Source organism: Taudactylus pleione, unplaced genomic scaffold, assembly GCF_031769625.1.
Source record: "Taudactylus pleione unplaced genomic scaffold, aTauple2 ptg000205l, whole genome shotgun sequence".
In the NCBI taxonomy this organism is placed as follows: domain Eukaryota; kingdom Metazoa; phylum Chordata; class Amphibia; order Anura; family Myobatrachidae; genus Taudactylus; species Taudactylus pleione.
This window is the reverse complement of record NW_028284607.1, coordinates 1,631,471-1,656,507: the sequence shown is the minus strand read 5'-3', so window position 1 is coordinate 1,656,507 and position 25,037 is coordinate 1,631,471. Positions and strand designations below refer to the sequence as shown.

At 48.0% G+C, this 25,037-nt stretch overlaps 1 protein-coding gene across 2 annotated transcripts in view; it reads left to right on the top strand.

The window, feature by feature from the left end:
- PI4KA (phosphatidylinositol 4-kinase alpha) overlaps positions 1–25,037 on the top strand; it is a 162,254-nt gene that overhangs the window by 109,879 nt on the left and 27,338 nt on the right. For both annotated transcript variants that reach the window (XM_088477833.1, XM_088477832.1), the window contains 8 exons: positions 9,241–9,397; positions 13,312–13,439; positions 13,648–13,806; positions 14,203–14,354; positions 15,781–15,888; positions 17,035–17,162; positions 18,572–18,727; positions 18,866–18,945. In XM_088477833.1, the coding sequence (XP_088333959.1) occupies positions 9,241–9,397; positions 13,312–13,439; positions 13,648–13,806; positions 14,203–14,354; positions 15,781–15,888; positions 17,035–17,162; positions 18,572–18,727; positions 18,866–18,945 (1,068 nt within the window). The remainder of the gene's footprint in view (positions 1–9,240; positions 9,398–13,311; positions 13,440–13,647; positions 13,807–14,202; positions 14,355–15,780; positions 15,889–17,034; positions 17,163–18,571; positions 18,728–18,865; positions 18,946–25,037) is intronic.

The following is a 25,037-nucleotide window of genomic DNA, read 5'->3' as shown; positions in this document are numbered from 1 at the left end:
GTGCCGTAATCATGTTTATAACATAGGAAATTGACAAAAACTACAATCTCTTTGTAATAAAGTATATCTTGGTATATCTGCAGTTTGCATACATTAGCTCACATACTAATATAGGAATATTACTTTATTTATTTTGCTCACATGATGTCTGAAATTTCGGAATGAAGACAATTAGTTGCATAAACATGGACATTTCTTCGTCCCTTTTAAGGTTTGACCAGTAAGCCTGTTAGAGCCGCCATACAACTGCCTCACTCTGTATAATCACATTTTACATTTGTTGCTTTAAAACTGGTATAACGTGCATACTCTTTATTTCCTTGTTTTATATTATTACTTATTGTGTGTTTCCTGCCTTATTTATTCAATTATTTATGTTGGCTGGTCAGGCTTTAGTGTTTTGGTTGGTTTATTATAATTCCATAAATTAACTTTCAAAATTATATGTTTCCATTAAGTTCTTAAAGTCAAACTATCATCAAAATAATAATGTATTCAATTATTATAAGCTCAAACATTCTGGGAGTCTGTCTATGACTTTTTGAATGTTTGCTTTCCGCTTCTGTCCCTCACTTGGGTAGGGCAAATTCAATATTACATGCTATTAAAGCAGGGCTTGACAAATTTTTCTAAAATCTAAGAGCGAGGATGAAAGTGTAGGAGCCAGATCACTGTCCCCCCCAAAAAATTACTGGAGTGTTTGAGGAGCAAAGCTCTGTGTGTTATGTAACTGTTATACACACTATACTAGTCCACAAAATGGTCGCAGTTGAATGGATATAGTAACATGGAGGCCCCCTCACTGCTGAGCTCAGCTCCCCTGCTCCACCCCCCACCCTCCAGTAATAACGGAACCACATTTCATATAAAACAATGGTGCCAGAAAGTACAAGAGAACCCCCCTCCCCTCGTGGTCACACCACTATCCCTCTGAAGCCACGCCGCAATCCCTGGCCACGCATAGACCCTATTACCGGGGAGATCTATGCAGCCAGAGATAGGCGACAGTAGACAGCCGGGACATTATTATTATTTTCTACTTCAGGGTCCATAGGGTATCCACAGGATACCTTGGGGTATAGGTGTGACGTCAGTCGCAGGGCACCAAAGAGTTAAGCTTTCAGCCTCCCAGGATGCACTAGGTCCCCCTCCTATACCCCGCCCCCGGGCCAAGGCACCTCAGTTTAGTTTGGTGCCCGGCCGGAGTCGGGTGCACCTGTTGGAGTGGGGGCTAGAAGAGCCCCTGAAGCTTTTTCTTCATGCAGCTGTGGCTGCACATCTGGATGAACAGCATGGACAGTCAGTCCTGACGTCCATGCTGTCTTCCCTACACCCCGCCGGTACCAGAACGCCGGTACTGATCCGGGGATGCTGGTGGGCGTCTGGGGTCACAGCTAGCGGTGACCCCAGATGCTCCGGACCATGGCCGGATTCAAGGGGGACAGAGGTAAGCAGCGGGGTCCCGCGGTGGGTCCCCGCTGATCACATGGTCCTAAGTCCCCAGGCAGGGGGCTCCCTGGGGACTGGCTGCAGCGTGGAGCCAGGCGACCAACCTGCGCTTCCACTACCCCCTGGGACAGCGGACCGCAGCAGAGCGGTAGCGCTGCGGCGTCCCAGGGGTTAAATGCATGCCAGGGGAGCGCGCCTTCCCTGTCTCACAGCCGGCGCCTCCCCCGCTGCACACAGCCCTCTCTGCACTGTGCTGACTGGTCCTGTGTCAGCGCTCCTCCCCCAGGCCAGCTTCTCTCTGCTCCTCGGCGGCCATCTTCTCTGCAACGCATGGTGAACGCTGCTGGAAGTCTGGAAGGAAGCATCGTGGTCTGGGTCCCCCCGCATACCTCTCCTCCGCTGTGGCTCAGGTCTGTGTATGCAGCGCTGTGTCCTACCAGGCCCTGTGTCTGTGTAGTTGAGTGATCAGCGCTGTTAGTGCAGGAATTGTTATTTCTCTGCATTGTATGTGACTGTGCTAGCGCTGCCTGTAACTTTTCTTCTCTAAACTGTCAGCTTTATTACTGTCCCTGTTCTTTCTGCTAAAGCCCTTGCGGTGCGGTGCTGCAGGGTGGTCTCTCGCCTATTTAATACTTAATTGGTGAGAGAGGTCACATACGTGGTGCCATCATGTCTGAAAGTGATTTTCCCCTCCGGCTACAGTGTACCACGTGCAAAGTACCGTTAGCGGAGGGGGAGGGTAGCGCGGAGGGCCTTTGCCGGCAGTGTTTGTCCATGGCGCGGCCTATTACGGTTACAGCACCGGTACAGGAGCCGCCCTGGGCTTGTTTCGCTCAGGCGTTAACAGCTTTAGTGGGCCAGTTAGCTCCGCAGCCCGCGTTTACTCCGATGGGTTTGTCCCAGCAGTCTGTGGTGTCGTCACCCATGCAGGGGTTCCCACGACAATTGGTGGTACCCCACAGTCTCCCTATTTCCCCGCTCCCGGGTTCTCAGGAGCCAGCGTGGGTTAACTCCCTGACGAGTTCTGTACAGCACTTGTCGGATGTGTTGCAAGGGGAGTCTGTGATGCGGCCTCATAAAAGGCCGGTGGCGTCTCTGTCCGCTCCTTATGAGGATGACGAAGGGACGTCTGATGATGGGGAGATTCTGGATCCTTACGATCAGGAACCTTTCCATACTAAGGACGCTGATGCTAAGTCCAAAGTATATATTCCTGGACTTATTCGGGCGGTCCGCACAGCCTTGGTGATTGAGGACGAAGTTCCCCCAGCGGCTAAATCTAAGTATGCCTTTTTCAAAGATGTGAAGGGCGATGCCACAGTCTTTCCTCTTTCGGGTCAGTTGGTGGACCATTTAGAGGAGGCGTGGAAACAACCTGGCAAAAGATACCAGCCGCAGAGACGCCTGGCGGTGGCTTATCCGTTCGCGGATAATTATTTTGCTAAGTGTGAATCCCCTCCACAGGTGGATTCTCACGTGACCCGTCTTGTCCGTAGTGCCACATTGCCGATGCCATCCATGTCCTCCCTTAAGGATGCTACGGACCGCAAGGTAGAAATCTGCCTGAAGTCCGCTTATTCCCTTGCAGGGGGGGCAGCACGGCCAGCTATGGCCATTTGCTGGGTTGCCAGAGCGATGGAGCGCTGGGCGGATTCATTAGAGGCTTCTTTTGAATCCGACTGTCCGGCCGAACAGGCGGAGTTGATTGGCAATCTCCGTGATTCGGCCACCTACATCAACGAGGCGGCTCTAGACATTAGTACTCTGGTGTCTAGAATTTCTTCAGCAGCGGTAGCTGCTCGTCGCACCTTGTGGCTGCGATCCTGGAAGGCGGACGCAGATCCAAGAAAGGTCTGGAAGCGTTGCCGTTTACCGGAGAAGTTCTCTTCGGTCCGGATCTGGATAAGATTGTGGCCACGCTGGCGGCAGCCAAATCTGCTTGTCTCCCGTCGGCCGCTGCTCCTTCTGGTTCTGGACCATCGTCCTTTCGGTCATCTAGGGCCCAGGGCAGGCCCAAACCACAGTCGTTTCCTCGACAGGCTGGCCCTAAGAAATCGGTCAAGCCCCGGAAACAGGCATGGAGTACCAGACGTCCGGCCCCCAAGCCAGATGACAAGCCTGCGGCCTGACGGTCCGGGTCTCCCCTTGGGGGATCCCAGGGTGGGAGGCCGCCTGCTGCAGTTCTCCCGGTGTTGGTCGTTCACTACGACAGACACTTGGGTTCTGGAGGTGGTCTCTCACGGGTACGCCCTCTCCTTCCGGCACAGACCCCCGGCTCGATTCTTCACCACGGGTCTACCATCAGACCGGAACAAGGCTACGGAGCTGCGGAAGGTATTGCACACTATGCTCCAGGCTGGAGTTATAGTGCCTGTTCCATTCTCCCAGAGGGGCCAGGGTTTCTATTCAAATCTATTTTTGGTACAGAAACCCAATGGGTCATATCGTCCGATTCTCAACCTCAAAGCACTCAACAAGTCTTTGCGGGTCCCGAAGTTTCGGATGGAGACCCTACGGTCCATCATTCTGGCGCTGGAACCTGGGGACTACATGGTGTCATTGGACATACAGGACGCTATGGCGGTCATGGCGGCTTCTCTGCGGCTGCAAGGAGTCCGCATGTTGCCATACTTGGACGACCTGTTATTGGTGGCAGGATCTCCAGAGCTCCTGTTACACCACTTGGACCTGACCATTGCACTGCTGCAACGGCACGGCTGGCTAATCAACTGGCAGAAGTCCACTCTAATCCCGTCTCGGAGGATTCTGCATCTTGGAGCCTTATTGGACTCGGGACAGCAAAGGATCTTCGTGACGGAGGACAAGATCTCTGCTTTACAGTCAAGGGTGCGCAGTTGTCTGCACAGCCGCCGGGTGTCCTTACACTCGGCGATGAGGTTACTGGGCTCCATGGTGTCGGTGTTCGACATGGTGGAATACGCCCAGTTTCACTCCAGACCTCTGCAGCACCTGATCCTGTCCAAGTGGAACGGGCTGCCTCAGTCTCTGAAGTTCCAGACGATTGTGCTCACCCAGGAGGTTCGCCTGTCCCTTGCGTGGTGGTTAAAGACGACCCACCTCAACAAGGGACGTCCGTTCTGGGTTCCAAATTGGGTCCTGTTGACAACGGACGCCAGTCTTCGGGGCTGGGGAGCAGTTTCGGGTCCACACTTGTTCCAGGGCAGGTGGACACCGACAGAAGCGGAGCTTCCAATAAATATCTTGGAACTCTGTGCGGTCTTCAATGCTCTCCTGCAGGCACAGCGGTTTCTCCAGGGTCACCCGGTGCAGGTCCAGTCGGACAATGCTACCACCGTGGTCTACATAAACAGGCAAGGAGGAACTCGCAGTCGGGCGGCTCTCGTAGAGGTCTCTCGGATCCTGGTTTGGGCGGAGCGCAATCTTCCGGCCATATCAGCGGTCTTCATCCCGGGAGTGCTAAATTGGGAGGCGGACTTTCTAAGTCGCCAGGACGTTCATCCAGGGGAATGGTCCCTGCACCCGGACGTTTTTCAACTACTGGTGGACAGGTGGGGTCTTCCAGAAATCGACCTCATGGCGTCCCGGCACAACAACAAGTTGCCGGTGTACGGGTCTCGCACAAGAGACGAAGGGGCGTCTCTGGTGGATGCTCTGTCCGTCCGGTGGACGTTCAGGTTCGCATACCTGTTCCCTCCGGTCTCCCTTCTTCCACGGGTAATCCGGAAATTCAAACAGGAAGGAGGGACGCTCCTGTTGATAGCTCCCGCGTGGCCCAGACGGCACTGGTTCTCAGACCTTCAGGGTCTGTCCGTGGACAGTCCTCTGCGGTTGCCGCTACGACCGGACCTTCTGTCTCAGGGTCCTTGTCTTCACCCGGACCTGACTCGGCTGTCTTTGGCGGCGTGGCTGTTGAGACGGCCATGCTGAGGTCCTGGGGGTTTTCCAGCTCTGTGGTGCGTACCATGTTACGAGCTCGGAAACCGTCTTCCGCGAGGATATACCATCGCGTGTGGCATACGTTCTTCCAGTGGTGTCGACCGAGAGGTTATGCACCGCGGGAGTTTCGTCTGTCTCGGATTCTCGCCTTCCTGCAAGCGGGACTAGATCATGGGCTTCGCCTTGCTTCTTTGAAGGTACAGGTTTCGGCCCTATCTGTCTGGTTTCACCGTAGGATTGCTACAATCCCGGATGTGCGCACCTTTATGCAAGGTGTTCTCCGTATTCAGCCGCCCTTTGTTCCACCTGTGGCGCCTTGGGATTTGGCTGTGGTCCTGAGGGCTCTCCAAGGACCGCCGTTTGAACCACTGGGCTCAGTGGATATTAAATGGCTAACAGCTAAGACTGTTTTCCTTCTGGCCGTTGCTTCAGCCAGACGTGTTTCTGAGTTAGGGGCTCTTTCTTGTAGACCCCCTTTCTTGGTTTTTCATGGGAACAGGGCAGTGCTCCGCACTCGGCCCGAGTTTCTTCCCAAAGTTGTTTCCCAGTTTCATGTTAACGAGGAAATAGTTGTTCCGGCCTTTAACTCACCGGGTCTTTCCGTGGGTGAGGCCTCTTTGGATGTTGTGCGGGCCTTAAGGACTTATGTTGACCGCACTTCTTTGTTTAGGAAGTCGGACGCTTTGTTGTCCTCTATGGCTTCTGTAAAAAGGGTTGGCCTGCTTCAAAGCAAACTTTGGCAGCCTGGATCCGTATGGCTATTTCTGAAGCTTATCTTCATGAAGGCCTACCGGTCCCTCCTTCTCTGAAGGCTCATTCCACTAGGTCTGTGGGTCCTTCGTGGGCAGCTCGACGTGGTGCCTCGGCAGTTCAGATCTGCAAGGCTGCTACGTGGTCTTCTGTCCATACCTTCGTGAGGTATTACAGGTTTGACACCTTCGCCTCTCAGGATGCTTCCTTCGGGCGGCGGATTCTCCTTTCTGCACAGGAGCGTCCCCACCCTTAAAGGATACTGCTTTGGGACATCCCCAAGGTATCCTGTGGATACCCTATGGACCCTGAAGTAGAAAATATGAGATATGGTAAGAACTTACCCTTGTTATCTCTATTTCTACGAAGTCCATAGGGTTCCACAGGACTCCCGCCCTGTCGCACCTGTGCTGCAGATGGGCTTTGCTCTGGTCACCGGTTTTCCGTCTCCCTCTGGTGAGAATGTGATTCTTGTATGTGTCCAGATCTTTGTTCTCTCTCTTCCTTCTCCTCCTCCGGCCTATGGCTTGGTAACTAACTGAGGTGCCTTGGCCCGGGGGCGGGGTATAGGAGGGGGACCTAGTGCATCCTGGGAGGCTGAAAGCTTAACTCTTTGGTGCCCTGCGACTGACGTCACACCTATACCCCAAGGTATCCTGTGGAACCCTATGGACTTCGTAGAAATAGAGATAACAAGGGTAAGTTCTTACCATATCTCATATTATTATTACATATTATTTATAGGGTGCCACAAGTGGTACGCAACGCTGTACATACCGTAAAGGGTACACAGAACATTACATTACAATACAGTAACCAAAATATAATCAGAACACAAGTAACAATTATCAACACAATTCTCCATACACAGTACAGCTCTGAAGGTGAAGGCTGTCATAGAAGTGCTAAAGAAGAAGGCTATGAGACAGTGGGGAGGAGGACCCTGCTCATAGGAGCTTACAATCTAGGGTAGAGGGGAGACGGACAGATGACATTAGGCATGAGTGTGTAGAGGGGGACCTGAGTGCAGTAAGAAAGCAAGGTAGAGATGGCTGAGGCAGGAGGGACAGAGACCTGGTAACATGGTTATTTGGTGGAAGGGTATGCTTTGATGAACAGGTGGGTTTTCAGTGCACATGTAAAGCTCTGCAAGGTCAGGGAGAGCCTGATCGAGCGAGGGAGCTCATTCCAGTGTAGGGAGGCTGCACGGGCAAAATCTTGGATACGAGCATGAGATGAAGTAACCAGGGTGGAGGAGAGGTAACAGTCATTGGCAGACCAGAGTGGGCGGGAGGGAGTATGTAAGGAGATGAGGTTGGAGATGTAGGGAGCATTAGAGTTAGAGAGGGCCTTGTATGTGAAGGTGAGGAGTTTGAAGAGGATTCTGTAGGGGAATGGGAGCCAGTGCAGGTTTTGGCAGAGGGGAACAGCAGAAGTGGAACGGCGGGAGAGGAAGTTAAGTCTAGCTGCAGCATTGAGAACAGACTGGAGGGGGGCAAGATGGCAATGTGGGAGGCCAGTACGGAGAAGGTTGCAGTAGTCAAGCCGAGAAATGATTAGTGACTGAATAATCAGTTTGGTAGCATTCTGGGAGAGGAAAGGCCTAATGCAAAAGCGATGTTGCGTAGCTGGAACCGACAGGATTGAGCCAGAGATTGAATGTGGAGTGTGAATGAGAGAGTGGAGTCAAGGGTGACACCCAAACAGCAAAGTTGGAGGATATGGGAGATGATGGTGTTGTCAACAGTGATAGTGAGATTGGATGGAGTGGAGACTCTGTTAGGGGAAAATTATGAGTTTGGTTTTGTCCATGTTGAGCATCAGAGAGTGCTCGGTCATCCAAGAAGAGATGGCGGAGAGGCAGCTGGATACCTGAGAGAGGACAGAAGGGGAGAGTTCAGGAGAGGAGAGGTATAGTTGCGTGTCATCGGCATAGAGGTGGTATTGGAGGCCGAAGGAACTGATGAGTTCTAGTGTAGAGGTGTACAGGAAGAAGAGCAGCGGGCCCAGGACAGAACCCTGCGGGACACCAAAAGGAAGGTGGAGCCAGAGGCAGACAGAGAAGGAGCCAGAGACATACAGGAGGATCAGTGTAGACTGAGACAGACAGCATGGGTCAGAGCAGGACAGGAGGAGTCAGCGCAGGATGGGACGGACAGGAGGAGTCGGCGCAGGCCAGGACAGACACAGGCACAGCAGTCACCACAGACGACACTCAGCACATGCACTCCTGTGCATGAAATGAACGCCTCAATACTATAGGTAAAAATCTCCTCGGGGGCTGATGAGGATCTGCTTCCTCCCTCACTGCAAAATCTGGTAGCCAGTCAGCAAAATCTGGTAGCCATGGCGACTTGGCCCCTGGGATTTGTGAAGCCCTGTATTAAAGTTAACATAGTAGACTATGGCAATTTTTTTTTTTCTGTTTAATAATGTTACATACGTAGATAGTGCTGCCAGTGGGTGGAGTGCATCATGTGAATATTAACAGAAGATACCAACACTCCTTGTAATACATGAAAACTTAATGACTCACAGTCATGTATAATATTATTATTATTATGATGATGGTAATTGTCTTTATGGTCAAACAAACAAATATTGTATGGCAAAGCGTCACTAAAACAGTTTCTGTGTTAACACATACAAATATCGGACGTCTCATAATAGCATTAATTCACATACCAGGCTCTCGCTTTACAGTTTCGTCTATTACAAGTAATCTGTTTAGGATCAATTAAGCGCCATCTTTAAAGTCCAGTATGTTAAACACTCTCCTGCGCTAGCATAGTTTTGCTCTTTGACAGTGATTACATAAAGGTACTTGACTACTATTTAATTACATCGTAACTTGGCAGTTATGCAGTAATACTATAATGCTCTTGGAAAAAGTCAAATTATGCTGTGTGTGGTTGCAATTCCCCATCATGTGATGTCACCGAATGTTTGAATTTGTGTTGGAGAACAACCTATAAGTTCAACACTGATCAAACTGTTAACGTTTCCATTAAGTTAAAATAACATGACGTTTTCATGTGTGATGCTGTAAATGAATCTGCATACAAATCCATGCACGTATATCAATAAATACTGGCAAATATTAATATTGCGTTCTTCTGACAGGTTGCTGGCATGATAGAGTTCTCTTATGCCACTGGTCGGTCATCTGATCTGAACAAGATAATGATGAAACATCTGAATAATGCTTTGGATTCAAGGCAGCCAGAAGCTTACACTCAAGTATTGTTCAAGCTCACAGCCATGCTTATCAGCAGCAAGGGTAAGAGGTTAGAATAGGATGGGGTTATCTTTCCACCCCAATCGCTGAGAGGGGGTAAGCTAACTATTTTGCATAAATCAGTAACCTGCAGCTACTGATCACTCCTCCTGTTGCCATTTGGCCACCATACATTCACTGACTACAAATGTCATCTGTGAAACACCTTGTGCACTCATTTATAAAAGACTAGTCCCCGCCAAAACCAGGCTTCTCTGGCACCTGAAACTGTTTGCTACTGGGTTGTTGAACTTCAGCAGTATATATTTGCTACAGTAGTTAATGTGGCTGTCTTTTTATGATGGATCAGGGCTGCCAAGTAGCAGAGTCTTGACTTGGATATTTGTCTCAATACAAGGCAGCAGGGTGATGGATTAGAGAAACGATTTGCCACCTAGTACATTAATAAATCATTAATTTAGACATTGAATCCCAATCAGCCCCCCAAAAAACAAGTTAATGTTGCTAATCAGTCATTCAGGATTTAGGAGTCACTCTTTGCCTTGGTGGATGGAGGGAGATCACATACTGCACTCCCTCCTCCTCTTCTGATCTTGCCTACATGTCCTGTGGGTCAGTGGCGGGCTGGGCCGGGGGGCAGGGTGCCATATGCCCCCTGGGCCGCACCGTCACTTGGTGTCCCGGGCCGCCTCCTCACTCAGCTGAAAAACCCTGGTGGTCCAGTGGTCGCGATGCATCACACATACTTACCAGTAACCGGCGGCAGCTGCTTCCTTCCAGTTACTTTATGTCAGTTAGTGACAGACCAGGATGTGATATGGCCGCGCATAGGCGGCCTTATCACAGTGGAGAGACTGCTTGTGCTGTGCTGCGGCTATGCTCAGTGACAGCCTGAGGTAGTGCACAGCCACAAGCAGGAGGGGGCCCGGCCAGCAGTCACCAATTATAAATATATTAGTAACACGGCCACACTACAGCTGGCGGCCGTGTCTATCAGAAAGCCCCTCTGTCCCTCCTTGCAGAATCAAGGTCGAGTGGTCGGCAGTCAGACTGTGTCACAGCTGCCTGCCCCGGGCCATTGTGTTAGGTGAGGGTAGCACTGTGCTGACACTGTATTGCAGCAGTGTCAGGGTTAATCCCTGGGCCAGATCTTCCCCTCTCTCCCCTGATAGAGCTCCTCCCTCCTCCCAGGAGGGGATGGTGCTGCATAGCGTGTCCTGTATGTCAGCACAGCCTGTGCGCTACATATTGCAAGCTGCCTGCACTGCAGATTACAGGGAACAGCAGCAGAGTTCCCGGGGTAGCACATTCTGCAGCTCTCCCATCTGCATGCAAGGCTTCCAACAGGTAGGATGTGCAGACAGGAGCAAATAGCTTATCATATTAGACAGGTGATGGGAGGCAGAGCCCAACATGAAACCCCCTCGAGTGAGGAATGTTGGCAGCTTTGTCAGCAGTGGGTTTATATGTTTTTGTGCAGGGAATACTATGCTGCTTTATTACTACTCAGTCAGTGCTGCCTGGCAGGGAAGAGGTTACAGGAAAGCTGATAAGGCATAGGGGACAATTGTGTGTTCTGCTGATCTTGTGCTCAGGACAGGATGATTGATGGAGGGGGAGATCTGTGCCTGTGACACCTTGTTTACACTCTGACCATTGCACAAGCCCACACAAAGCACCTTTCTCTGCAATAACTGTTTTAATATAATCACATAAACCTTATTAGCCATATAATGTCTTACAACAGTCCCTGCTTTCAGAGTACAATATAACACCTGCCCAGCCCAGCACTGCTCAGCTATAGATCTTATTAGTTCATATTATGGCTCAAATATGTTGTTGCTCTCTACCTGTCAGGACCCGGACACCCTCCTAATCCACCTAAAAAATCAGACTACAGATGGATTCCGTTCCGACCAGGAACCGGTAATTAAGGAGGGCTGGTGCAAGTTACTTTATGTAAGCATGGGAGTGCTGGCTTTTTGAATATTTTGGGCCCGATTCAGCAGTGGACGCTAATGGGACCACAACTGCGATTTTACACAGAACGCAGCTGCGAAAGTATGCTAATACCTGCCAGAGCTAAGCCGGCTTAAATACGCCCACTGCTGCTTTCTCATGTCCGTCCAATGTCGCTCTTCTGCATAAATATCTGTACCATCGATGCACATTGGCCAGTCACACAGCCGTTACAAGTCTGACCAGCTGCAAACACTGCAAGTCTCATGCTACGTATATGTAATCGCAATAGCTAATTTATGCACACTCCAATGCCTGCGTTTTTCCATCATTGGGTCGTTATTTATGGGCCAGTTCTCTGGACTTGCCCCCCAGGCTAAAAGTTGCCAGCCAGCCCCTGTCTGTGGTGTGCGGTCAGGTGATGCAGGAGTGGCTACTCCAATTATGCTGTGCTGCATGAGGCTCTGAGCTTGACCCACGAAAGCATCAACTGTAACAGCAGAGGCATAAAGGTGGAAAGAGTTGGCTATATCTGTTGGAAAGGTTTTCTGTAGGTCACACGCATATAGCCAGTATAAGCATCTTTCAGAAACAGTGCAGGGTTTTTTAGTAGTGGTTTATATGCTCAAAAATGGCTCTAGAAAAGAGCTGTTACACACAATACCTACTTAAATGTGGTAGATATCCTTTACCTGTACATGTAGCGTTTTGCCCTTTTATATACATCTGCATTTCTGATGGAAGAGAAGGAACAGAGGTGTTTTGGGGCTCTCTCACATAGGCATAGTTCTGCAAGGGCATGTCTACAGAACTGTGGGTTATGCAGAGTAGGACACAAGCAGAAATGCACCTGTGTGGAGAAGAGACGTAACTTTTGCACCTAGTATAGATTAGGTGTAAGTGTGCCCTGATGATTATAACTAGTAGAAAACCAAACACATATAGGTGGTCAGATGCATAGAACTCTGCATATGGAGGAATATAGGCCCCCTAAGAGGCTGATGTAGATAGGCTTCATCTCTGCATCAGCCTCTTAGGGGGCGATTCAATTCAGTGCGATGTTGAATAGCTCTGGGAAGGAGTTCCCGGAGCTATTTAATTGACTGCGCTGTAAACTCCCGACTAGAGGATTTTGACTAATCTAGGGGCGTGATGCTGGTTTCTGGCTTAGCACATTTGCTAATAGCATCGCAGTCTGCTCTACCACGCTTTAAGCCAGACGTTAAGTTGTGGTAACTGCCATTCTCCGACCTAAGTTATTAGCGCATGCGCTAAGCCCTAAACCAGCATCGCGGCCCTTGAGTAGTTTAGTTGGATTTCGTCTTTCTGAAAGGAGGGTGCGAGCAGAAATTCTCTAGTTGGGAGTTTACAGTGCGGTCAGTTAATTAGCTCCATGAACTACTTCCTGGGTCTATAAAACATCACACTGAATTGAATCGCCCCCTAAGTGCAGGGCACAGCACGGTCAATTGAATAGCTCCGGGCTCCCTTGGTATTCAAATCTCTGGCCTAAACCAACTTTCATTACCCTTGATTTGGGATCTAGCACCAAGTTGAAATACACTACAGGGAACAGTCTCCCTTAGGGCTCCTATGTGGCACTTTTCTAAGAGGCAGAATCCCCCTAACCCCCCCCCCCCCCACCCCCGACCATTCCGGCTTAATCATTGGATTCCAGGAGTCGGCATTAGAAGCTACCAGCTGGGCTGAAGTTATCCACTGAACTGTTCTGAAACACCAGGGATGTGAAACAGCCTGACATCCATCACTATAGTTCCCATAAGCAAAGTGGCAACTGCCAGATTCACCCTCATCCTCGCTGGGATTCCAAAGTAATTTTATATTATTTAAACATTTTAAGTGCACTTTCCATATACTGTTTAAACTAACATAATGTGGCCTGCCACAAAGCTCTATTGCAATACTAAATGACTTAACCATGGTAAAACAACTTCTGGGTGTATTTGATTTTTCAGAGCATTTCTTGTCCTCTACAGAGTGTGATGCTCAGCTGCTGCACCATTTGTGTTGGGCCCCACTTCGCATGTTCACCGGCCATGGTATGGAGACGGCCATCGCCTGTTGGGAATGGCTTTTGGCCGCTAAGAATGGGATTGAAGTGCCGGTATGGTATAGAATAGTGTGACCAAATCTTGTAAAGAAAATATATGCTTTGATACTTCTTAGGACAATAGTTCAAGTTTTGGATGTCTTGTTTATAAATTGTTGTTTTGGTTGATTAGTATTAAACGTCATGACTCCTTGTTTAATGATTTTCTAAGCCCCAATTACTGGGGAAATCATCGTTGGTATGCTATTCTTTATTGTGATAGTTCATGCGCGAGATGGCCGGAGCGTGGCAAATGACGGTAGAGCAGAAGATAGGACTCTTCTCACCTGAGAAGAAGGAAGCTGACCCCCTGGCTGCCTCGGAGCAGAGCCAGCCTCGTCCATGTCCTCCAGAAGTGAGACCCCACTACATATGGATTGATGTAAGTGACATGATCAATCTACCTTAGGGGACTTTTATGGGTAACTTTGTAGAAAATGTAGTGTTACATATAGCAATTAATTAGACGTCTGCTTTCATTTCCTAAACTAGAAAAAATAATTTTTACAGGATTGTATAGAAAAGAAGGTGATACCCCCGACAGCCTGTTACCTGTAGAACAGTTCTCATAAATGACACACATTGAGCTTTCTATGTAAAGAAATGATCAGTAGGAAAAATGTATGTGCATAAATGTTGTATATTCACACAAATTGTACATTCCACTTGTCAGTACAAGCGTACACTAGTTCAAGTCTTCTTTTTTTTCTTCTCTCTTTTGCACAGTGTATATGTGGGTTCTGATTCTCAACCACAGTCTGTATTTTTGTTCTTTTAGTTCCTGATGCAGAGGTTTGAAATTGCCAAATACTGCAGCTCGGATCAGGTGGAGATATTCTCTAGCCTCCTGCAACGTTCCCTTTCTCTAAATATTGGAGGGTCAAAGGGAAGCATCAACAGGCATGTGGCAGCAATTGGACCTCGGTTTAAGTAAGTGTCTTAGGTCATGTTAGTTAGAAGTATATATTTTTTTTTTTCTTCTTCAGCAGTAGGAGGACACAGATGATTATTAATAGGGCACTTGTAAAAAACAGGCCCCTCCTCTCTCCTATAACCCTGCCACCTCTTTTTTCGTAGGAAGAGTTCTCGAGCTGAGTGAATTTTTATTTTGTAGCTTGGTTGGTGCCTGGTAACACCTTTTCTGAGGCTAGTGACCTCATTAATGTCTTCCACTTTTGGTGGGTAGACACAGTGTGTCATCCGCAGAGCTCCAGTGCTGCGTAATGGGTTGTTTTCCTTCCTGCAGGCAAGGAGAAGCATTTCCTGGCTCACACTGGACTACCGGGCTTTCTGTGTTACTTGGCCTTTATAGCCTCTTTGGCTGGGCTTACCAGGTCTTTCCCTAATTGGCACATTGATGATGGACAAAAAGAGTCTATGAGGCAGTGGCCATCTCGGGACCATAAGGCAGTGATGATCTTTTGTCTGTGTACTGACACATCTGCAGGCGCTGGTCTTGCACCTCTATTGTATCATACCTAACATGCAGCCCGTAAAAGGGTACCTGTGATTATAGCAGACAGTTTGTCTTTGCTAGCCCCTGACCTTCCCTTGTCTGGTAGCGTTGTCCAGTACCCCTGTCCTGCCACACCAATGTGTAACTAAAACAATTCAGTAGAATTAGACCACATCTACAAATAAAGCAAGTATAAACAAAGTAGAGAAAATATAAATGGTCTCCCTTTATTTTTTACACGCAAAGCGTATAGTAAAAAAAAAGGGCAGGGGGTATATAGATCCATGACCACACCAGATCAAAATCAAATCCCCAATGACCTGCCTTTTGTGTCCATCTACAGTCAGAAAAAACGATTTGACGGAAAGTATACACATCTGGGAGTCATATAGAGTTGGACATAGAGAGATTGGACGCTTCACTGAGTAAAATACACATCTTACTTATGCACATACATACAAAGCACTGCTAATGTTTGTGACCATATGAACAGGCTCATCTTGCACTTACCACCGCTTGTTGCTCCTTACAACTGAAGAGGTGGAACGGGGAGGTACTCAAAGTGCAATGTGAGCGTATTGGCACAGATGTGATCTATGCTGACAGGTACACAAGTGTATAGGGCAAGTTATTATAATGATGACAGTAACATATGCTTTTCATTCATGAAGAGGGTTGCAAACTGCAGGTGCAGGTTTTCGTCTAAATTGTCTTCAGCTCGACAGGGCTTCCTCAATGTTTATAATGTAAAAGAAAGATATTCTTGCCTAATTAGGATGTCAGCACTCATTTTACATAGAATCGATTTGAGGTTGATCAAATGCATTGAAAATACTTTCTCTTAATTCTTATGTACTGCATGTTCCTACGTGTGTGCTTATTGACTTCACTCCTCCTCAGGCTACTGACGCTAGGGCTGTCATTGCTACATGCAGATGTGGTTCCAAATGCCACCATCCGTAATGTTCTTAGAGAAAAGATATACTCAACAGCATTTGACTACTTCAGGTAGCGTATGTTCACATTATTTGCAATTTCTTTTCTGCATTTAATTTGACTTATGTGAAAACTTGTGTGTGTAACTTGTGATTAGCCATGCTGTCTGTAACTTGTGAGTAGCCATGCTGTCTGTGACTTGTGAGTAGCCGTGCTGTCTGTGACTTGTTGTGAGTAGCCATGCTGTCTGTGACTTGTTGTGAGTAGCCATGCTGTCTGTGACTTGTTGTGAGTAGCCATGCTGTCTGTGACTTGTTGTGAGTAGCCATGCTGTCTGTGACTTGTTGTGAGTAGCCATGCTGTGTGTGGCTTGTGAGTAGCCATGCTGTCTGTGACTTGTGAGTACCCATGCTGTCTGTGACTTGTTGTGAGTACCCATGCTGTCTGTGACTTGTTGTGAGTACCCATGCTGTCTGTGACTTGTTGTGAGTACCCATGCTGTCTGTGACTTGTTGTGAGTACCCATGCTGTCTGTGACTTGTTGTGAGTAGCCGTGCTGTCTGTGACTTGTTGTGAGTAGCCGTGCTGTCTGTGACTTGTTGTGAGTAGCCGTGCTGTCTGTGACTTGTTGTGAGTAGCCGTGCTGTCTGTGACTTGTTGTGAGTAGCCGTGCTTTCTGTGACTTGTTGTGAGTAGCCGTGCTGTCTGTGACTTGTTGTGAGTAGCCATGCTGTCTGTGACTTGTTGTGAGTAGCCGTGCTGTCTGTGACTTGTTGTGAGTAGCCGTGCTGTCTGTGACTTGTTGTGAGTAGCCGTGCTGTCTGTGACTTGTTGTGAGTAGCCGTGCTGTCTGTGACTTGTTGTGAGTAGCCGTGCTGTCTGTGACTTGTTGTGAGTAGCCGTGCTGTCTGTGACTTGTTGTGAGTAGCCGTGCTGTCTGTGACTTGTGATTAGCCGTGCTGTCTGTAACTTGTGAGTAGCCGTGCTGTCTTGTGAGTAGCCGTGCTGTCTGTGACTTGTTGTGAGTAGCCATGCTGTCTGTGACTTGTGAGTAGCCATGCTGTCTGTGACTTGTTGTGAGTAGCCATGCTGTCTGTGACTTGTTGTGAGTAGCCATGCTGTCTGTGGCGGGGCCTTAGAACTTTGTGCAACATAAAATATGTACTTTGGATATATGCAAACATATGGAAGAGTAATGTGTTCTTCATCTCTGGACAGTTCCCCTCCTAAATTCCCAACACAAGCAGAGAAGCTGCTACGGGAAGATATCAGCATTATGATTAAGTTTTGGACTGCTATGTTCTCTGACAAGAAGTATCTTACAGCTAATCAGCTTGTTCCTCCAGGTAAGATCTTCCATTACACACTCTAGTACATACAGAATGATTTAGTCCTTCCTTCTACCTAATCCAAGCTTGTGTAGCTTGCCTTGTATCCTTTCAAAACTTAAGGCTTGATTCAGATATGTTTACTAATGCAATTGCAGTTGGGACACCTTACCCAGCTGCTGTGCAAAAATATGCTAATACATGCAGCTGGCTGGAATTGTATTGAGCTGCCCATCGGTGGTTTCGCAGATCCAAGCAAAGTGCGTACAAACAAAAAGCGGTGGGCGCAGATCCTTTGAGAAATGACCATCTGAGGATCCCTATGTTCGTGCAGAATGGCTGGGAGAACTGAGACACTGGCGCCATGTTTTCTGCGTAAATATCGGCGTTGCGCACATATATGAAACAGGCCCTTATTTAGCTCAGTCTACCATAAGTACAAAAGCAGTGATCAGGCTCAGATATAAAGCAAACATAGAGGCAAGGCTCTGGCATAGATACGTAGACCAAATAAAAATATATTGAAAAGTCCATTTACTGGGAACAGAAATAAAGATTACTAGAGCTAATGTGATAGGTTATGGCGGTTGAAGTTTTGAATCCTAAAATTACCTGATTTATATTAAATATTCTAGAAACAGGAAATTACAAGTTAGTGATTAATAATTGAAGAGATGAAGTGGACGAAGGTGTTATGTAATATTTTTCTAAAAACTTACTTTTTATTGTTAATGGATGAAGGCTTTATGACCTAGGGATCATAGTAACAATGTTATTTTAAATGTTGGTAGTCTATTTACTGATATATTTTGGGGCTATGTCCAATTTTAGTCTAATAATTTATCTTTAGACGAAACTGAGATATTTATAGTTAAACGTTCCCACTAGGACCCTAACTGTGTGGAGTTTGTATATTCTCCCTGTTCTTGTGTGCTATCCTATGGGTACTTCTGTTTCCTCCCACACTCCAAACATATACTGGTAGGTTAATTGTCTCCCCAAAAAAATTAACCCAAGTGTGTGTGTGTGTACATGTGGTAGGGAATATAGATTGTAAGCTCCACTGGGGCAGGGACTGATGTGAATGGAAAAATACGCTCTGTAAAGCGCTGCAGAATGTGCGCTATATAAATAACTGGTAATAATAATAAATATAACATAACACTTTCACCCATTCGCCTCTTCATTTATACAAATGAATTATCCACATTATGTAAAGATCACCTTACCTTGAGCAAGTTAACACTCATACCAGTAAAAAATCCCTTATAACATAGTCATATTAATAAAAAAATTTTATTCCATATTTAGTATTGACATGCACTTAATTGGTTTATCCAGTGAATGATATATTTTGTAATATGGGATTCCTATGGTAGTAGATAACTTTTACTGTTTGAGGTTCTTGGATTGAATTTTACCTATAGATAATCAGGATCCCTCAGTGAACAGCCTGTCTGTCATGGCGGACGTCACCCGCAGTAATTTGGATGTAACGATGGGATCTCGACAACAGACGGCTCAGGGCTGGATTAATACATACCCCTTATCCAGTGGCATGTCCACTATCTCTAAAAAATCTGGTATGTGTTACTTTCCTTTTTGTTAAATGTGGATGTTTCTACATCCTAATTTGTAGAGAAAATGCAATTTTAAAGCTTCTGACATAAATAGTTTTGGTGGTCTGTAATGCAAACATTAACCCAATGTTCTGTCCTCAGGTTTAGCAAAGAAAACAAACAGGGGAACCCAGTTGCACAAATACTACATGAAAAGGAGAACACTGCTTTTATCCCTCTTGGTAAGCTCTGAATTTCCCATTATCATACTGTTCCTATGAAATATCTTTATGTATTCTCCCTTATGTTATTATACAATAGACTACAAAATGTGTTTATATTCATCCTGTAAAAATATCACCTCTATTTCCCAACATGTATACATGCATTGCTTACAACATACCCACATATCTTCCTCAGCATCATATGGAGAGGACAAAGACTGTAGAATATCTAATCTCTTTGAGGCAGCACACTAAAAAGTGCAAGAACTCCTCTTACCTCTATCCTCCCCCAGCTCCCAATATCTGGATAAGATGTAAGCGAATACTCTAACACAGGGGCGGCCAACCAGTCGGAAGCAAAGAGCCAAAAAATCTCTGTGGAAGTTGAAGAGCCGATCGCATGTGTCACAGGGACACGCCCCATTTTTGTGCGCACGCCTTTGGTATGACATTCGCAGGAGCATGACCTTGTGTCACACCTCCGTTTTAGTCACGCTGGCAGCGAGCAGCTATTTGAAAATACACAATTTACATAAAGTTCTCAATATAATTGTTTCACTGTTGAAGTGAAAGAAAAAGCCAGAGCAATATAGAAAACATTGAAATAGCCAGATCCACATACAATACACAGAAACAAGCCAGATACACTTAAAATACATTTAAAATACACATTCAAATAAAATACATATTGAAATCTAGAACCACATAAAATACATTGAGAAAGCCAGTGCCCATTATGCTGTGCCCCCTGTAGTTGTGCCCATTATGCAATGCCCCCAGTAGTTGTGCCCATTATGCAATGCCCCCAGTATTTGTGGCCCTTATGCAATGCCCCCTGTAGCTGTGCCCATTATGCAGTGCCTTCAGTAGTTGTGCCCCTTCTGCAATGCCCACTGTAGTTGTGGCCCTTATGCAATGCCCCCTGTAGTTGTGCCCATTAAGCATTTCCCCCAGTAGTTATGGCCCTTATGCAATGCCCCCTGTAGGTGTGCCCCTTATGTAAAGCCCCCAGTAGTTGTGGCACTTATGCAATACCCCCTGTAGCTGTGCCCATTATGCAATGTCCCCCAGTAGTTGTGCCACTTCTGCAATGCCCCCTCTAGCTGTGCCCATTAAGCAATGCCCCCATTAGTTGTGCCCCTTCTGCAATGCTCCCTGTTTCGTGCCCCCTAAGGTAGTGCCCCCAATACTAGCTCCCACTCCCCGCCCACACCTCTATGAAGAAACTTACCTGTCTTCTTGCTGACACCGCTCCACGATGTCAGGGCTCTCGAGTCCCGTTGCTGCTGCTTCTGCTGCCTACTGGATCTAACTGGATCCAGCAGGTGCGCAGGCTCCTCACATCGCGGGTGACGTCATGAAGTCATACGTGCACTGCATTATTGGGAACGCTGGCCTCTGAAGCGACCAGAGGCTTCTTTAGTCTCTGATCGCTTCAGAGACCAACATTCTCAGTACTAGTGGGGGTCTGGCGAGCCGCAAGCCGGGAGCCGCATTGGAAACTCAAAAGAGCCATGGGTTGGCCACCCCCCTCTAGCATATATTGACAGCCCGTCAGCCTGCACTAAGATTGGTCTGTCAGGCTTGGCATATGGTTGAAGGATCCAGCCTCTTGGACAACCTCTCTCGGGAACCCTCAACACTGCTTCCCATAGGCTTTTTAATCTTTTACAGAACTGACAGTGAAGAGAGGCTGAATCATGCTATACTCTCCTGCAGCTATTGTGTATTTGTCCCAGCTCTCAGGACCGAGATGAGGTGTGCTGGGGAATATGGCATAGCCTGGCAAAATTTAGTCTCTGTATGGAATAGTTTCAATCTGCTTGTTTGGACAGTTTTATAACAGCCTTGGATTAAGACACAGGAATTCCAATCAGGTGCCAGCTCCTCTGGTAGTAGACAATGGTACATTTTACCAAATTCTATAGTGAAGATGTCTTGACACTAGTGCTGGCAGAAACTTCCTGTAGACTGTAGTAAATTTAATAGTGTTCTGTCTTGCAATGGATTTAGTAGTGAGATGTCTCCATTACTCACCTATGGTGATTCTGAAGTAGAAAAGGGAATTTCTCCTTCATCAAGGCTGTGGGGGACACTGGACCATGAGTTGTAGATTGGGACTGCAGAAGCTGGCACTTAAACTATACCTGTAGCTTTAAATGCTAAGATCCTCCCCACTGCACCCTGAGCATGCCAATATACTTTAAGTGCCTGTGGAGTTGTGCACTTTTTGGGGGGTCTTTGTAGTTAGTTTTGTTTTATTTGTAATTTCTATTTACCTTTTCTTTCTAATCAGGTTTCTTTGCTTTGCTTGTAGCAACGGATGTGGGAAGCTGGCTAAGCTTGGTGGGTTGCAGCAGCGGATGGGTGAACCAACAACACACCCCCCCCCATCTTAGATCGCCTGGACCCATGGACAGCGTGCGCTCTCACCCTTTTTAGAGGGTGCCAGGCATTAGTGCTGTCTCAGTTGGCAGCACCATCTTGTCTGGTTTTTGAGATGTGGCTCCTTTTAAAGGAAGTGAGCCAGCTGCAGGCAGCCCGTTTACAGGGGCATACCAAGTGTTTTCTTCTCTGATGAGGGCGGCGTACAACGCGGACGGAGTGTGGAGACACAGATCAGGAGGGGAGGCCAGAGTCTGTCAGCATTGCCCCCCCCTTGCCTAGCTGCAGCCACTGGTACAGCCCTGTTTGCTGCATAGGATGCTGGAGTGGCCATTCTACAGCTCTCATTTTCCTCTGCGGGCTGGGAACACAGACAGGCGCAGTTTCCATCTGCTTCTATCTTATGAAGCTGTAAGACTCTCCAGGAAGGCTAAGGGCGGTATCCAATTAGCCCAGAACATTGTTCGGGCACTAGTGGATTCCCACGATCATCGAAAAACGGGGATTTTCTGCTGATTATCCCCTTTTTTCTTCGAGGTCCATAGGGATCCACAGGGATAACATGGGGATATTTTGCTTCGAAGACCAGGCACCAAACAGTTAAAGCTTCTGCTCCCAGAATGCTCCGGTTCCTCCTCCATATAAACCCCGCCCCTAGCCATAGGACTTCAGTTTAGTTAACAAGCCTCAAGGCAGGAGAAGGAAAGAGGAGAAGGAAGAACAATTGTACACCAGAAACACTCTTACATAAGATGAGGGAATCTGTGACCGAAAGAAAATAACCCAATGAAGCCAGGTGTGTCAGGGTGGGTGCCCTGTGGACCCTATGGACCTCAAAGAAAGAGTTATCTAGGTAAGTCTACCATAACTCTAATTTCTCCTTCATCCACTAGGGGACACTGGAGCTTCATGACAGTGGGGTATAGATGGTGGGTTGAGTTGAGCCTGGCACTTTAAAAATCTACAAGTGTGACTGGCTCCTCCCCCTCAATGCCCCATCAGCCCCCAAGTAGAGCCGGTGCACAGGGGCTGTCTCCAGCCCTTAAGTTATATTATATTAATTTTAATGAAGAAACAAGCAAGAGGACAGGCAGACTGTTGGCTGTGACAGTCTGCCTGCATCGTGGGAGCCGCCAGAGAGGGTACCACACGGCTACTGCAGCCTGTGTCCGGTCACCCTATGGAGGGGAGGCTGCCTTTTGGCAGTTAAGGAGTCATCAGACTCAGCGGGGCCCGCCACAGCTAACACTGGCTTGTGTACGGGTCCCCGCTCTCCCCTCACTGCCCAGCGCTCTGGCCGCAGCAGCCCTGTAAGTATGCACACCTCTCCTGACTAGCAGGAGAGGTGAAAATAATCTGCTGGGTTTTTTAACAGCGCGCGGCTGTCAGTGCCACGCTGGTGTTGCGGAAGAACACCGGCGCTGGCTGTTAGGTAGGCGCGCTCTGCAGAGTGAAGCGGCGGTCCTACCTGTGCGTGCCGGTGCTTGTGTAAAGGCACCGGCACGTTCATCACTTGCGGCAGTCGTGCCGCTGGCCCCCGCGTGCGGCTGGGATGCAGGGAGAAGACTGAGTCTATGCCGTGCGCATATAATAGCAGCGGCCATTAACAAAAGGGGGTGGAGCTTATAGGCCCTCCTCCTCTTCCTCCTTCACTGCTGGGCTCGTTTGGCGCGCTCTGAAAGGGAGTGGCGCCTCAGTAGAGCTAGAGCTGATCGGAGGGGAGAAGACTGACAGCTTCTACAGGGGGTCTGTAATTACAGTAAGGTAGTTTGACTACCTTCTGTTTTTTATTGATTCTGCTCCTCCCTTATATTGCACTGTCTGCCCCTGTTACTGAGCTGCATTATTATTGAAATTCTGCTCCTCCTATACTGCTCTGTCTGCATCTTGAGTAGCATTATTATTGAAATTCTGCTCCTCCCTTATTGCTCTGTCTGCTCCTATACTTGAGTAGCATTATTATTGACATTCTGCTTCTTCCTATACTCCTTTTGCACTACTGAGTTGTATGTGGTGTCTGTCTGTGAGTAAATGATGACATCCAGAACAGAAAAAGCTGCTTCACAAAAGCTGTTTGCCTGCACTAAAAATTTACCCATGCTCGCTCCGAAGGGTCTTCCCTGTGCGAGACGTGTGAAGCAGAGAGTGCTAACACGCAGTCTGTCACTCCCTCCTTCATAAATAGTTTGGCAGGGGTCATGGCGGATCTTTCTTCTGAATTAGCCGCTTCCCGTATGGAACGGGAGGCCGCCAGAGATCTACCTAGCACATCTCACCCTTCTTTTCTAGCAACAGAACCAGCGTGGGCTCAGAATTTAGTCCGCTCAGTGAATAGCCTTGCTCAGGTTATGGGTTCTGCGTCTAAAGCTCCTGAAGCTACGGTAAGTCGCTCATCTAAGAATAGGGCTCTTCCGGCGGTTCTCCAGTCGGATGAGGACTCGGCAGCGGATCACTCGTCTCAGGAGGAAGGGGAGATGCTGGACGAATCAGACGTAGAGACTTACTCACAAGAACCTGAGGCAATGCAAGGTATTGATGCACTCATCCTAGCGGTGAGGGAAGTTCTTAAGATTTCTGGCCCGGAAGCTCCAGAATCTTTAGAAGACTCCTTGTTTGCCAGGTCACATTCCCTGTTTCTCTCCAGTTGGACGAACAGATGACGGCAGCCTGGCAGAATCCGGACCGTAAATTCCAGATTCCTAAGCGTTTTTTCTCTCTTTACCCGTTTCCTGCGGAAAATAGAAAGAGGTGGGAGACCACGCCACCTGTGGATTCTTCGGTTTCTCGGTTGTCAAAGAAGACCACGTTACCTGTTCCAGGAGCTACGTTATTTTACAACCGGTTTGCCCATCGATCCCTTGAAGCAACTAATTTTGCATCAAGCGATCGAGAAACTTTTGCTGGCCGAGGTTCTGGTTGCGGTTCCCACTGCACAAAGACAACAAGGGTTTTACTCAAACCTTTTTGTGGTTCCGAAACCGGATGGGTCAGTCAGACCCATTCTGAATCTGAAATCCTTGAACCAGTATCTTTCATTCCACAGGTTCAAAATGGAGTCTCTCCATTCTGTCATTGCGGGACTAGAGGCAAGAGAGTTTCTGGTGTCGATAGATATCAAGGACGCCTATCTGCATGTCCCAATTTGGGTTCCTCACCAGGCTTTCCTCAGATTTGCCATCAAGGAAGCTCATTATTAGTTTCAGGCCCTGCCGTTCGGTCTCTCGTCAGCTCCCAGGGTATTCACCAAGGTGATGGCCGTCATGGTGTCTCACTTGTGCTCTCGGGGGGTGACGATAGTTCCGTACCTAGACGATTTACTCATCAAGGCTCCAACGGCAGAAGTCCTTTTACACCAAGTGTCCCTTACACATCAGATTCTCATTCAACACGGATGGATTGTGAACTTCCAGAAGTCTCAGTTGATGCTGTCCCAGAGACTCAATGGTCCGGATCCCACCTACAGATGCATCGGCTGGTGCGTCTGTCTCCCCGGACCCGCATATTCTTGCTCTGGTGGCTGCGGACGGAGCATCTGTTAGCGGGTCGGCGCTTCGGAATTTGGAATTGGACCTTGGTCACCACGGATGCCAGCCTCCGCGGATGGGGAGCTGTGGTTCTGGACAATCACTTCCAGGGGCTTTGGTCGAAGCAGGAATCCCTCTTACCAATCAATGTTCTCGAACTGCGCGCAGTCTACACAGCTTTGATACAGGCTGCTCCTCTGT